The sequence below is a fragment of the Trichechus manatus genome, unplaced genomic scaffold, assembly GCF_000243295.1.
Source record: "Trichechus manatus latirostris isolate Lorelei unplaced genomic scaffold, TriManLat1.0 scaffold00167, whole genome shotgun sequence".
Lineage (NCBI taxonomy): Eukaryota > Metazoa > Chordata > Mammalia > Sirenia > Trichechidae > Trichechus > Trichechus manatus.
Genome location: NW_004444103.1, coordinates 3,225,695 through 3,239,231, shown reverse-complemented (window position 1 = coordinate 3,239,231; position 13,537 = coordinate 3,225,695). Strand labels below are relative to the sequence as shown.

At 39.3% G+C, this 13,537-nt stretch overlaps 1 protein-coding gene across 3 annotated transcripts in view; it reads right to left on the bottom strand.

Annotated features, from left to right (window-relative positions):
• Positions 1–6,666: 6,666 nt before the first annotated feature.
• The window catches only part of FAM3C (FAM3 metabolism regulating signaling molecule C), a 50,561-nt gene continuing 43,690 nt past the window's right edge, over positions 6,667–13,537 (bottom strand). For 2 of the 3 annotated variants that reach the window (XM_004386542.2, XM_023740908.1), the window contains 2 exons: positions 8,926–9,052; positions 6,667–8,320 (listed from right to left, as the gene is read on the bottom strand). In XM_004386542.2, the coding sequence (XP_004386599.1) occupies positions 8,231–8,320; positions 8,926–9,052 (217 nt within the window). In that variant the 3' untranslated portion in view covers positions 6,667–8,230. Of the gene's footprint in view, positions 8,321–8,925; positions 9,053–13,537 lie in introns of those variants that run through there. The other variant, XR_002825643.1, reaches the window with a different exon arrangement.

The following is a 13,537-nucleotide window of genomic DNA, read 5'->3' as shown; positions in this document are numbered from 1 at the left end:
CAGCCAAGTGCCTAGCCACTGTGTGACCAGGGCTCCCTGAGAATGACAATGGGATTTAATTACATAAGTTAGATGCCACGACACCCTATATGCTTTTGCAGCTTTGTGGCCATGTGATATTCACAGTAGATATTTTAGAAACACTTTAATTTTCTGAAGTGCTGTCAGTGCTGGTTATGATGTTTGTTTTTACTTAGTTTAAAATGTAGGACCAGGAAAGCTTCCCATCAAAATATTTATTTGTAGGCAACATGGTGAATTGCTGATACGTTTATGCATCACCTCCCAGAAGCCATCAAAGACCCAGGAATTTAACCAACCATTTGGAGCCAGTTAGTTATCCAGAGCACTATGATCCAGTTAGCCGACTTGAGGGCAGAAAAATTCAAACCATGTCTCCAGGAACCAGAGTACTCCTCAAGACAAGCCCTTTTTAAGGAAAGCTGGCCAAAATGGCTTGATTTTTTCCCTTTTTTTCAATTTTAGTTTCACCATAGATCAGATGTAATAAGTCATAACATTTTCTGGCACAGGGTGATGAGGTAAACTGAGGCCAAATTATGTGGCCTCACATGAAAGGGGGCCTAGTAGTACACCACGGACTCCTTTCCTCTGAAAGAGAAAATTATAATAATATTAGTTAGCACTTAGCATTTACTATGTGCCAGGCATTGTTCTAAGTAAATTATGTGTATTAAGCAATTTAATCCTCACAACAACCTCATAAGTAGGTGCCATTATCACTGCCGTACTTTTTCAGTAGAGGCAACCCAGACACAGTAACAAATCAAGTAACTAGCTCAAGGTCACACAGAGCAGACTGGCTTCAGTCTCTATTGTGAAGAGACCTGATGATCTGCTCCTGTAAAGATTAAACCAAAGAATAAACCCATTGCCAGTGAAGTCAATTCTTACTCATAGTGACCCTATAGGACAGAATAGAACTACCCCATAGGGTTTCTAAGGCTGTAATCTTTACGGAAGCAGACTGCCACATCTTTCTCCTGCAGAGTAGCTGGTGGGTTTGAACCGCCAACCTCTTGGTTAGCAGCCTAATGCTTAACCACTGCACCACCAGGGCTCCTTCTGCAAAGGTTACAGCCTAGGAAACCCTATGGGGCAACTCTACTCTGTCACGTGACGTGGCTATGAGTCGGAATCGACTCCATGGCACACAACAACATCGTGCCTCTCACCAAAACTCAAAAACCAAACCCACTGCCGGGTTCAAACCGCCGACCTTTCAGTTAGCCGTCAAGCACTTTAACCACTGTGCCATCAGGGCTCCTTTGTGCCTCTTAAAGCATCAAAATTATCAGTATATTGAATTACGATGTACCACTTAAAGAGATTGGGGGATTTGTCAATATTATGAAAATTACAGGATGTTCCTTCATGGTTTGGTTATATAAACTTGGTTGAGGAGCAGGGATAGAAAATTTGGAGTATAATTCATGCCTCTTTGATTTCTAAGCTCAGAGTGATTTAAGCTGACTTCTCTTTTAGCTCCCAATGGGCCTGACAGTTGGATTATGCAAGAGTCGGACAATTATTCCAAAAGGAAATGACTAGGGGTAAAGATCAAACTAATTTAGTGTGACGTTAAGTAAATACTTACATCCTTTGTATTGTTGTGCTTACAGCCAACTGTTACGTAAGGTGCTATTTTTAATAGATGGATGAAATTTATCCTGTGTAATGGTTTATATTTACAGCCTAAGAAAAACCACACAAGGTGGTTTTCACCAGATTAAAACCTTTTGAAACAACACCATGCTAGAAAAAGTAGCCTCTCCAAAGTGGTTGTAGAGAAAAGTAGTAAAAAATGTAGACCAAGTCAACACAAACTGAAGTTTCACATGGGACTTTTAAACTTACAAAGTGAAAGCATCAGATTCATGCAGAAAAGGTGGCACACGCACAGCTGTTTCCCACTGTAACGGCCATTCTGAATGCTGGGAGGGACTCACCTCCACGGAGGCCAAGCCTCCTTCCCTTCTGCATTTTAGTAACAACAAATACCTGTGATCATGGCGCCTATCCACCTGGCCCTGTTCAGCCAAGAAAAAGGAAGGGCAGCCCCTCGCTGCCTCTACTTACCCAATGTTAAAAGGGGGGATATCACTAAATTTAATTTCACATTTAAATACATAATAAACCCTTTATAAGCCAAAAGAAAAACAAAAACCAAACCCACTGCTGCCGAGTTGATTCCGATTCAGCCACCCGATAGGACGGAGTAGGATTGCCCCATCGGGTTTCCAAGCCTGTAAATCTTTATGGAAGCAGACTGCCACATCTGGCACAGTGGTTCAGCACTCACCTGCTAACCGAAAGGTCAGTAGTTCCAACCTACCAGCCGCTGCACAGGAGAAAGAGTATAAACCAAGGGAAGGTGTAAATATATGAAATGCAAATTGATCGAGTTGCTACCGAACCCAGGAAAGTAGATCCTTGTCCCTCGCACTCTGACTTGCCAATGATCTGGACACTGGTCTTTTGAGAAAGAGAAAGTAACTTCATGGCACTGCAAGGAGCAGGGAGAAAGTTCCTCAAATCCGACTCCCACAGCTAAATGGAAGCAAGGTTTATATGCGATTTGGACAGCAAGATGGCCGCTGCGCAGATGTACTGGGGAGAAAAATTCTAGAAGGTGGCCAGGAAATAAGAGGTGATGTGATTCTTGTCGGACCTCTCGCTTCGGAATAGGGTCCAGGTGATGATTTTCATTCTCATTCATTCTTCCTGTTGCTGCGTCCTCTGTTGAGGTCAATTAACTGTCACAGGTGGCCCTTCTGAGCATGTGGGGCAGGCCAGATCTGGCTTGGGCTAGTTTAGGGACTCATGGAAATTTATTGACATTCGTAGGGTCAGGTTACAAAGTCACCTCTTTATTCCTAATACATAATCTCTATTTTTCACTGGAGTCCCTGGGTGGTGAAACGGTTAAAACACTTGGCTGCTAACCGAAAGGTTGGAGGGTCCAGTCTACCCAGAAGCACCTCAGAAGAAAGGCCCGGTGAAAAATCAGCCGTTGAAAACCCTATGGAGCACAGTTCTGCTCTGACACACATGGGATCACCATGAGTTGGGGTCGACTTGACGAAGGCAACTTTCTTTTTTCATTAGTACTATCCGTTGTTATGAGTCGGAATCAACCCAATGACGGCAATGGGTTTGCTTTTTTTTTTTAAATCCAATGTAATTGCTTCATCTGAAACACCCTGGCAAACAGGTTATTTAACTTTTGCTGTTCAAAAAGGCTCTATGCAAGAGGGCAACATGTGTAGTAACTGTTAGATGAGAAACTATTTTGTTCTGTTGGCCTTCATCTTGGGTGAGAATAGCAGCACAATTGGAAGAGCGTAGTCGATGTCGCTGAACTGTGCATGTAGAAATTTTTGAAATGGTGTATCTTTGGCTATGTGTATTTTCACCAAAAAAAAAGGTTGAGAGGTTAGAGGGTTGACGTGTTGTGGGGTTGTTCACCAATGTCATGGAACAATATGTGTACTGCTGTTTCATGGGAAACTATTTGTTCTGTGGGCCTTCACCTGAAGTACAATAGAAAAAAAAAAGGCTCTATGCAAGGCAAGAAACAGCATTTGGAACAATAGCAAATTGAGAAAAATAAAGAAGTCAAGGTGATAAATCCTAACATGCCCCCTATTTAATGGGTACAGGATAAATAATTTTACAAACTGAGAAGACGAATGTCACTAATGAGTGTGGAAATTCTTTTCTCTGCCAGTATGAACACCTTTTCCCCCCAAAATGTCCTATTTACCATTTCTTAAGAAATTAGTTTCAAAATTTCAATTGCTACAGCTCCTGTAAGTATGCCTATATCCAGCACACCCAGTGCTGTGGAAACCTACTCCAAACAGAGTACTTCCAAGGTAGATGTACTGTCTCCTTTCTAGGTGTTAAAAGTTCCATAAGGATTCAACCTCATTCTGGGATCATAAGTTTCTGGTTTCTATAGGAGTCAAGGAGCAAGCTCATTCTCTGACCTTAAACCGCAAGTCCTTTCCCTAAGGAGAACAAAATTTACAGGATGTTCCTTCACGGTTTGGTTATATAAACTTGGTTGAGGAGCATGCTCCATCCAGTCCACCCAGCTGCACCTCAGAAGAAAGGCCTGATGATCTACTTCCAAAAAAACCAGAAAGCCATCTAGGGCAGGCTGCCCTATGGATCACAATGGTCCGACCCACATCCAATTATGGGGATGGTACAGGACCTGGCAGTGTTTCATTCCGTTGTGCGGGGGGTTGCCTTGAGTCAGGGGACAACTACACCGCAGCTAACAAGAAGCCCTCCTCAGGTAAGGGGCACACAGGACTTAGGGCTGAGTGCTCATTTCTCATGCCTCAGGAAATTGTCACCAACTGGCCCTCCCGCTGCTTCCATCCAGGGCCTACCCCCTGAGAACCTCATCTTTCAGGGACTGCTGCTTTCTCCACCAACTATCCACATTTCTAGCTATAGCTCCCAGCATGATTTGCTTTTAAATCTCTCCTCTGCTCAGAGGCTCGGACCCCCAAGACATTCTCCTTGATGTTTATTTCTGGTCAAAGTTCATTTGGCCAAGGCCAAAGAAAGCACCCAGTGCTTCTCCAGTTGGGTCCCCAATATACAGGGCTATACAGAAGTTAACTCTTGGAGTTGAAATTTAAAGAAAGATTTCTATATTAAAATAAAGCTGTGATAGAATAAAATGCAAAATTCACATGACCTTTTAAGGTAAAATGTTTTGAAGAAAACTCAGGCTTACACTGGGCTCTCAGCTAAAACCTAAGATTCCCAGGAATGAGCAATTACTCTTCTCTGCTTTGAGGGATATACCTGTGGATAACACAGCCTGGTAATAACAGGCTGATTTCCAAATTGGTCCCTTTCTTCTACTGATGATACAGAAGGCTAAGACGTGGCAGGGATGCCATTGGCACCAGTATTGAGCTTGTCTACCCCATCAGGTCACATGTAAACAGTAGAAACGGCATCTTAGACAAGCAGCTCTGTATCTGAATGCAGACTCCACAGCTGAAAATGTGTTTGGAAGTCATATGTATACCTTTCGAATAATGGATTTACCAAGGAAAGTTCTGATTCCAGAAAGTAATGTTTTGAAATTCCTATGCAAGAGATTCCTCCCTTGCCTGGGCAATTCTGCTGCATGGACCCTCTGAGCAAGAAGCAAATGCTAGTGAGAAAGGGGTGCTGAGTCCCAGCATCTTCCCCACCTGTCATGGCCCCAGCCCAACCTGCAGCAGTTGAGGTGGGTGGTCAGGAAGTCACTAGGAGCAGGGGATAAGATTGGGGTTGACGACCATGTGTGTCACAGAAGAACTGTGCTCCACAGGGTTTTCAATGGCTGATTTTTCAAAGTAGATAGATGCCTCTGGGTGGACTCGGCCGTCAACCTCAGTTAGCAGCTCAGCGTGTTAACCATTTGCACTACCCAGGACTCCTTGCTCTATCTAACCCTTGATTTAACAGGAACCTCTAGAAAGAGGGAGAAAGGCCCAATATAACTGAATGAGGTTTGAGGGGAATGGAGATTATCTAGGTATAAGCGTGACAATAAAAAAAAACAAGTATATGGCAGAAAAGTCGTCCTGCCAAGTCATCCTGGGAAGAGACAGGAAAAGAACCCTTTCTGACTAATGCTTTAGAAAAGGTAAATCTGTTAACTTATTCTGCAACTTTTAATTTACCTGTACTTATCACTGTCCAAGACCTAATTAAGGAGGTTAAGTGGCAAATCTTCTCCCTAATCAACACAAGCAATTTTTCCTTTCATATCCATTCTTTCATTTAAAAAGGGGGAAGATTAACAGACCTGAAAGAAACTATCAAATCTTTTTTTTTTTTGTCAAAATATTTATAATTCGTGTAAACTTTTAAAGTATAAAGTGCAATACAGGCTGCGCAGATTGGGCTTCATCTGGTGTAAAATTTATAAAATATTAGCTGATTCATTTAAAACCAAATACAGTAAAACAGGAAAAAAAAACAGTGATAAATTTCACTTTGATCACATTAAAGGCAGGAATACAAAACTCAGGCTCAATTTTTCTTTTAATTTCCCAAATATTACTTCCCTCTTTCTTTTGCTCAATTTCAATCAGCATATTATAACACACTTGTTCTGGGAAAGCATTTGTGACTACAAATGAAAAATACCATTTTAAAAACCATTTACAATACCAGAATGTCAATGCCAAATTTCTGATTTTAATAAAATTTTTAACCTGAAATGAGCAATTGCTTCTTACGATTTTTAAAGAGATCTGTAAATGAAATGTAGTAAAATTATTGCTTCCAAAAAGTTGGCACAATCTATACAAGATAGATTTGAGACAAAATCAAACTGCACCAAAGCAGTTACATAACCAACTTTATCCCTTCTTTTGACATTTTATAGACCTTCACAAAAAAGCCATCATTTTACAGTCTTTATATTGAAAGTGATGTCCCACCACCTTGATACTTAAATTCTATACGCTTTAAGATATACCCAGAGGATAATGGTACATTGAAACATACGAATGACTAAGCAGTACAATAAATGCTTGACAAACATTGACACTGATGTAAAATCCCGTAGGTATATTACTTTGCCAGATAGTACAAAAAATTCACAATGCAAAACCAAGAGTATTTATTTTCATTACTTAAAAAAAAAAAAAAAGAAACATTTCATAATCCCTGGAGTTATAAAATAACTGCTCCTTTAATTTACAGAACTGAGGGGAGTACTTCAAATGTCAAAATATACATGCTGAATGTGATTTCGCATACAAGCACCAAAAATCTGAAAAGTTTACAAAAATTGTTTAAATGTGTAAGGTGCATTTATTCATGAATTACATTCAGTTTGAGGGAAAACAGTACCTCAAAGTTCATTAATACTTACGAAATATCTGAATAGTTTGAAACTTGGCTCACAGCAAAATAACAAATACTGCTTTTAGTTTTTGTACACAAGTCATCTAAAATTTAGATTTACAATTTAAGCGCTGCCGTATTTTGTGAGTGGCAGTTTGATTATTAAATTTGTTTATGTTACAGTTTAGGATACTTCATACACAATACTTAATGCCCTAAAAAATAATTTAAAAAAAAAACAACTTTAATCATTTAGTGACATCTGAATTTAACAAAAAAGTTGGCTCTCTTGTCTAAATTTTTATGTATAATTGGGTATAAAGTCATTTTGGGTCAAATAAAATTATTTTTTTAATGTTATTATCTGTCCTGTCAGTAACAAGGACCTTTCTAAATATGCCAGTACAGCTTCAGTAAAAAATTGCTATTATGAAGTTAGATGAAGTAAATACAGAATTAATTTCTTGGTTTACAAATCAAAATTATCGTGATATTCAAGCATGACCTGTTTCCAAATCACTCTGTCAACGCTGTAGCAAACAGGGAAACGCATGCCAGCACTGCCCTGACTAGGCTAACTTAGCCGTCCGGAACGACCTGGTAAGGTTGGGCAGGGACTTGGCCTGGTTTGCCAGTTCTGTGGAGTCGCCACCACTAGCCTCCCTCTAAGTGGCTAGCACAAAGCTGTTCACGTTAACACAAAATCCAGCAAGCCGTAGTTTTGAAAGCCATCTACATTTATACATTCACATTTTACTGTGTACATAAAAAAAGAATTTTCTTGTGCTTTAAGTGTTCACATCAAACATTTCTAGGTTTCTAAAGATGAGGAGTAGCAGAAAGACCAAGAAAAGAGGTTCATGGGGAGTCAGACTGTAAAGCAACATCACACACATGACTAGCCAAATATCTTTTTAATTTAAAAGATTATATATATACACATATATAAAAGAAAATACATTTCCTCCCTAAAATCCGTGTTATTCCATGATAGATTTTCATAGCAACCAGTATATAGATCAATATATCTTTCACCATCTGTTCAGTTATCCACTGGGTATGCTTTTAGAATTGAAAGATGTATCACCACGCCATCTAAACATTGTCTATTAGGAAATAATGCTTAGAAATGATTCAGTGATTTGCTCATTATCGTGACTATTTACAAAGATCTCTATTTACGTTAGCAATAAATAATTCAGATATCAAAAGAGATAATGCTCATGCACACAACGAGATGGCTGCATGCTCTTAAAATATGTACACGTAGTTTCTTTGTAACAGTTTTCCCATTAGTCGAGAAAGTGCACATCTTTCAACTGTCCTCACGTTTCCTTTAGTCTTGCTTCTGGGGGATGCAACCTTCCATTTCTACGACTTCCGGCCATCCTTCGTATTTGTTTGTGTCCTTATTGTTCTTTATGTGCTGTTGAAACACAACGGTAGTATACAGTTTTAAAAACCTTCGTCAACTTGATTTGTGATAACATACTTCACTCGTGCTCATTTTAGTAATACTCATGCCAACGAGGAGTTCATATAAATTATTGTTTAAGATATTAAATGAGGGATTTTGGGGGCCTGGCATGTATGTGGCAGACCTTCAGACAACAGCTGAAAGGACAAAACACTGAGATGTTCTCAAAGGATCATTTCTTAGTCAAAAAATAAAGTTTACATCATACTAAGTTCTAAAGTATTTCCGAACCTAACTGATTCTAATATCAAAAGTTCAATTAAAATCCTTAGTAACTAAAAAGTCCTAAAAAGTTTAAGATAAAAGTAATCATGTTCCAATGCATTGTCATGTAGGAAAAAATAATCCCAGTGAAGAGTATCATTACTTTTAGGTATTTTTAGGTTTTAAAATTAAAACAGTACCATAATTGATTACCAAGAACTTATAAAAATATGTGAGTATATTTAATGTCTGCTTAATCTAATTTTCAAATAACTTGGATAGGAATATGTACCAAAGGGTTTCACACAATTTACTTTTCCTCATTAAATACGAAAACCTAAGACACTAACCTGTTCAAAAGGGCTTTTTGTCTTAATGCCTTTCCCGCCACAGAAGACCCAGTTATCTCTGAAGCCAAGACTAGTAATAGATGTACTCCCCAATTCAGCAATGAGCCGCCGCGCCTCATCATTGAGTCTGAGAGAGGGAAACAAAGAATACGGTAAACACAGCGCACGATATGTTACCTAATATCTAACAAAGCACATGAAATAAAATGAGAAAACGCCAGCTTAAGTAAGAGAACATAAAAAAAAAAGATACAGAATTTTTTTCCGAGTAACATTTCTACTACTTTAATTCTCTAGTGACAAAAGACATGAAATCCAGCAGTTAGTTTTTTTATTAGGAAGTACCTTTTAGATGTCTTTGTTTCACAACAATACTTAACCTTAATTATTTTAATTATATCTATCAAATAAAAGCGATACCTACCCAGATAAAAGAGGCCTACCTAGGCTAATGCAAGGTCTTAAGCAAGCAATACTTTTGTAAAATTAAAAATCACTTTCAAGCTCCACTAAACCTTTTGTAAATTATATTTAAACAGAAAAAAGGTAAATGCTGATAGAAATCTGAATGTTTCCAACAAAATGTCTTATTTAAAACAAAATGAATTTTGAAGATGGGGATATAAATTAATCGCTAAGTGATAATCGCTAAGTGATTATTAAAAATGAAAATATTAACCACATAGCAACTAAGTTATCGGCAAGCAGGGGAAGGAGAGTGACAAAAGTCAACTGTTAGGGAAACCACCAATTGCCACAAAAAGATTTTTACGTAGGTTATTATCCTAAGGGGTCCTCGTGGCACAATGGTTAAGAGCTCAGCTGCTAACCAAAAGGTCAGCAGTTCAAATCCACTAGCCATGCCTTGGAAACCCTATGGGGCAGTTCTACTCTGTCCTATAGGGTCGCTATGAGTTGGAATCAACTTGAAGGCAATGGGTTTGGTTTGGCTTTTTTTATCCTAAGTATAAGCGATTCTATCTCCCCTGTCTCAGTAGGTAAATGTAAGCTGTACACCTAAAAAAAAAGGAAGACAAAAACCAAAAAGATAACTGAAGGAGGCCACCTGTGTAGGTATTTGGTATTAAGCCATAGACATCAACTAATTCAAGAGGCTTGGACCTGAGCTAAGGCAAATTTTATATTTGTGAACTGCTGGAGGATCAGTAATTGTAAACAGGTAGAGCATCAGTGAGGAAGGTACTTATTTATTCCACAGTGTTCCTGTAAGTATCCCATGCTCACATCACTAGGCTGAAATGACGAAGTAGGACCGAGATGCAGAAGTCAAGCAATAGGTTCACCGGGCAGGTGTCTATTGCAGAGCAGCTGTGGGGCTTGATTCACATTTACAGCTCAGAAAAATTACAAACTGTCACATCACAGGCCTTAGGGTGGCTGAAATAGTGCATGTTAAGTTCACAAATGCCAAGGGGGCTGCATTATATACAAAAACTGCTCACAAAGTGATAACCCAAATGCAGGTATGGTCCCCTGTAAAAAGTAAGTAAAATCCTTCTTATCTAAGAGTTTTGCGTTAACTAAGAGATATACTGATGGGCAGTCATTTTTCACTTCTGTACTTTTGAATTTTGATCTCTATGATGAAATCAAGCCAATTTAGCCAGAGATCTAGAAGCAACTTGAAAATTTTTCAATTTTGACTCCATTAATCTCTTTCCTTACCTCCCCATGAGACCACCATTAGGTTCCATATAGAAGATTTAACATGGCAGGCCTGAGACACAGGAAGGCCTGATAAGAAGGCCTCACTGTGCCTCAACTGTTTGCATCAACAATGTGGTTTACGCCGAACACCTGCTTTCTTTCCGGGATTCCAGAGTTTTGGTACATGCTAGGCAAAAGGTACCTACATACCTAACTCTCCATAAAAACACTTGGCACTGAGTCTCTAATGAGCTTCCCTGGTGACAACATTTCACACCTGCTGTCACAGTTCATTGCTGGAGGAATTAAGCTTGTTCTACGTGACTCCATTTGGGTGATAGCTCTTGGAAGGTTGGGCCTGGTTTCCCTCAGACTTTGCCCCATGCACCTTTCCCCTTTGCTGATTTTGTTTTGTATTCCTTCTCTCTAACAATCATAGGTGCGAGTGTAGACTATATGCCCAGACGTCCTAGTGAATCAAACCTGGGAGTGGTCTTAGGTCCCTGACACATGCTTATACGTATGTATATATAACCGTAGTTTTAAAACAAGACACCTTTCTCAATGGCTTATAAAGTTTTCTGATCTAGGTAGAGTTGAGGGGTTATTTTATCATTCCTTTTTGATATCTTCCATTTAAGTTGTTGTTGTGTGGCACTGAGTCGATTCAGACTCGTAGCAACCCTATAGGACAGAGTAGAACTGCCCTATAGGACAGGGTAGAACTGCCCTATAGCGTTTCCCAGGCTGTAACCCTCATGGGAGAAGAGTGGGTTTGAGTGGGTTTGAACTGCTAATCTTTCGGGTAGCAGCTGAGTGCTTCATCACTGCACCACCAGGGCTCCTTTAAAAGATTTAATTTCATATTTCAAGAAAGAAGTTTAAAACAATGTAATACAGTCAGCGTTTGAACATTACATTAAATATAAAGTATCAAAATGCCCCATTTCTTTAAAAGCCAGGGTAACTAATTTTATATAGAAAATAAAGTTTGGAGATAAAAGTATTCTATATAGAAACATCATGGGTTTATTGCACATATTTTAATCTTTACTAATGGTCTTAACTAGCTGAGGTGTTAAAAAACAATTCATACTGAATAAATTATTTTAGGTAAGAATTTTTTTTTAAATAGAAAATTATCCTGTGACAAACCAAGAGGTAGACATAGCTAGGGATCAAGTCTTCCTAGAACAGATTCTAAAGCTGCACAGAGACCACTGGAGTAGAAATGGAAGAAGTGGGGGATGGAGATGGGGAATCTCTGGATCTGCCCCAAGCCTCGCTGGGAAAGGAGGCCCATCTGACAGTCCTATAGACCATATCACCAAAGCAAGCTCATTTATACTCCCTTTTTCAAAAAGCAGAGTCCCTGTATGATACAAATGGTTAATGTACTTGGCTGCTAACAGAAAAGTTGGTGGTTAAGAGTCCACCCAAAGGTCTCTTGGAAGAAAGGCCTGATGTCTACTTCTGAAAAATCAGCTATTGGAAACCCTATGAAGCACATTTCTACTCTGACACACACAGGCTTGCCGTGAGTTGGGACTGACTCGATAGCAACTGGGTTTTCTGTTTTTCTCAAAAAGCACAGGATACGACAAGGAGAACTAATATTCTGGGCTCAATTCTAAACAACAGGGAAGAACAAGCTGGGAAGTGGAAGTATGAAAGAACTTTGGAAGAAAATCACCATATTACCCAGGAATTTGAAGAGTAAGGTAAGAAACACTAGGCATAGGGGAGCATGTAGCATATTACAAAAGAGAACATATTACAAAAGTCTAGAATAGCAACTCCTATGAGGGAATGACTCTTTAAAAACAAGCAAGCAAGAAAACCAGTAATTTTCACTCTATAATTGCAAATTCCAAAAAAAAAGGGAGGACAGTTTCTAAATTAGTGTTACCACAGGGGTGTTCTGGGATGGGCTCAAACTTAAAAAAGGAAGCATGCAAAAACACAAGGCAAACCACACTTTACTAATGACAAAGCTTTTAATACTACTACCAGGAAGTCCTGTAGTACTCAGAATGAGACCAGAGGAGACAAAACTATGAAAGCCACAGAAAGCACTTACACTACCAAGTGTGAAAACAAAGAGACTATTCATTGCACAAGAAAAATGAAATAATATTGACAAATCAAAGCCTGTCTTCTCTAGTAAGGCCAACACTTTATCGACATAAAAAGGAAATAACAGCTCAAGAACTGTCTGTGTTTTAAGTAAATTTTTAAGCCTCCAGGCCCAGGCAAGTCACACATTTAGATTCTAAAGGAACTCATTAATATCATCTACAAGCCAGTGTCAGTTACTTAAAGCTGTTGTTGCTGTTGTCAGGTGCCATCAAGTCGGTTCTGACTCACAGTGAACCCAAGTACAACAGAACTAAACGCTGCCGGGTCCTGCGCCGTCCTCACAATTGTTGCCATGTTTGAGCCCACTGTTGCAGCCATTATGTCAACCCATCTTGTTGAGGGTCTTCCGCTTGTTCTCTGACCCTCTACTTTACCAAGCATGATGTCCTTCTCCAGGGACTGGCCCTTCCTGATAATATGTCCAAAGTACATGAGACAAAGTCTCGCCATCCTTGCTTCTAAGGAGCATTCTGGTTGTACTTCTTTCAAGACAGAAGAGATTTCTTCGTTCTTCTGGCAGTCCATGGTATATTCAATATTCTTCATCAACACCATAATTCAAAGCATCAATTCTTCTCTGGTCTTCCTTATTCAATTTCCAGCTTTTGCATGCATATGAAGCAACTGAAAATATCATGACTTGGGTCAGGCACACCTTAGTCCTCAAGGTGACATCTTCGCTTTTTAACACTTTAAAGAGGTCTTTTGCAGCAAATCTGCCCAATGCAGTACATCGTTTGACTTCTTGACTGCTGCTTCCATAGATGATGATTGTGGATCTAAGTAAAATGAAATCCTTGACAAC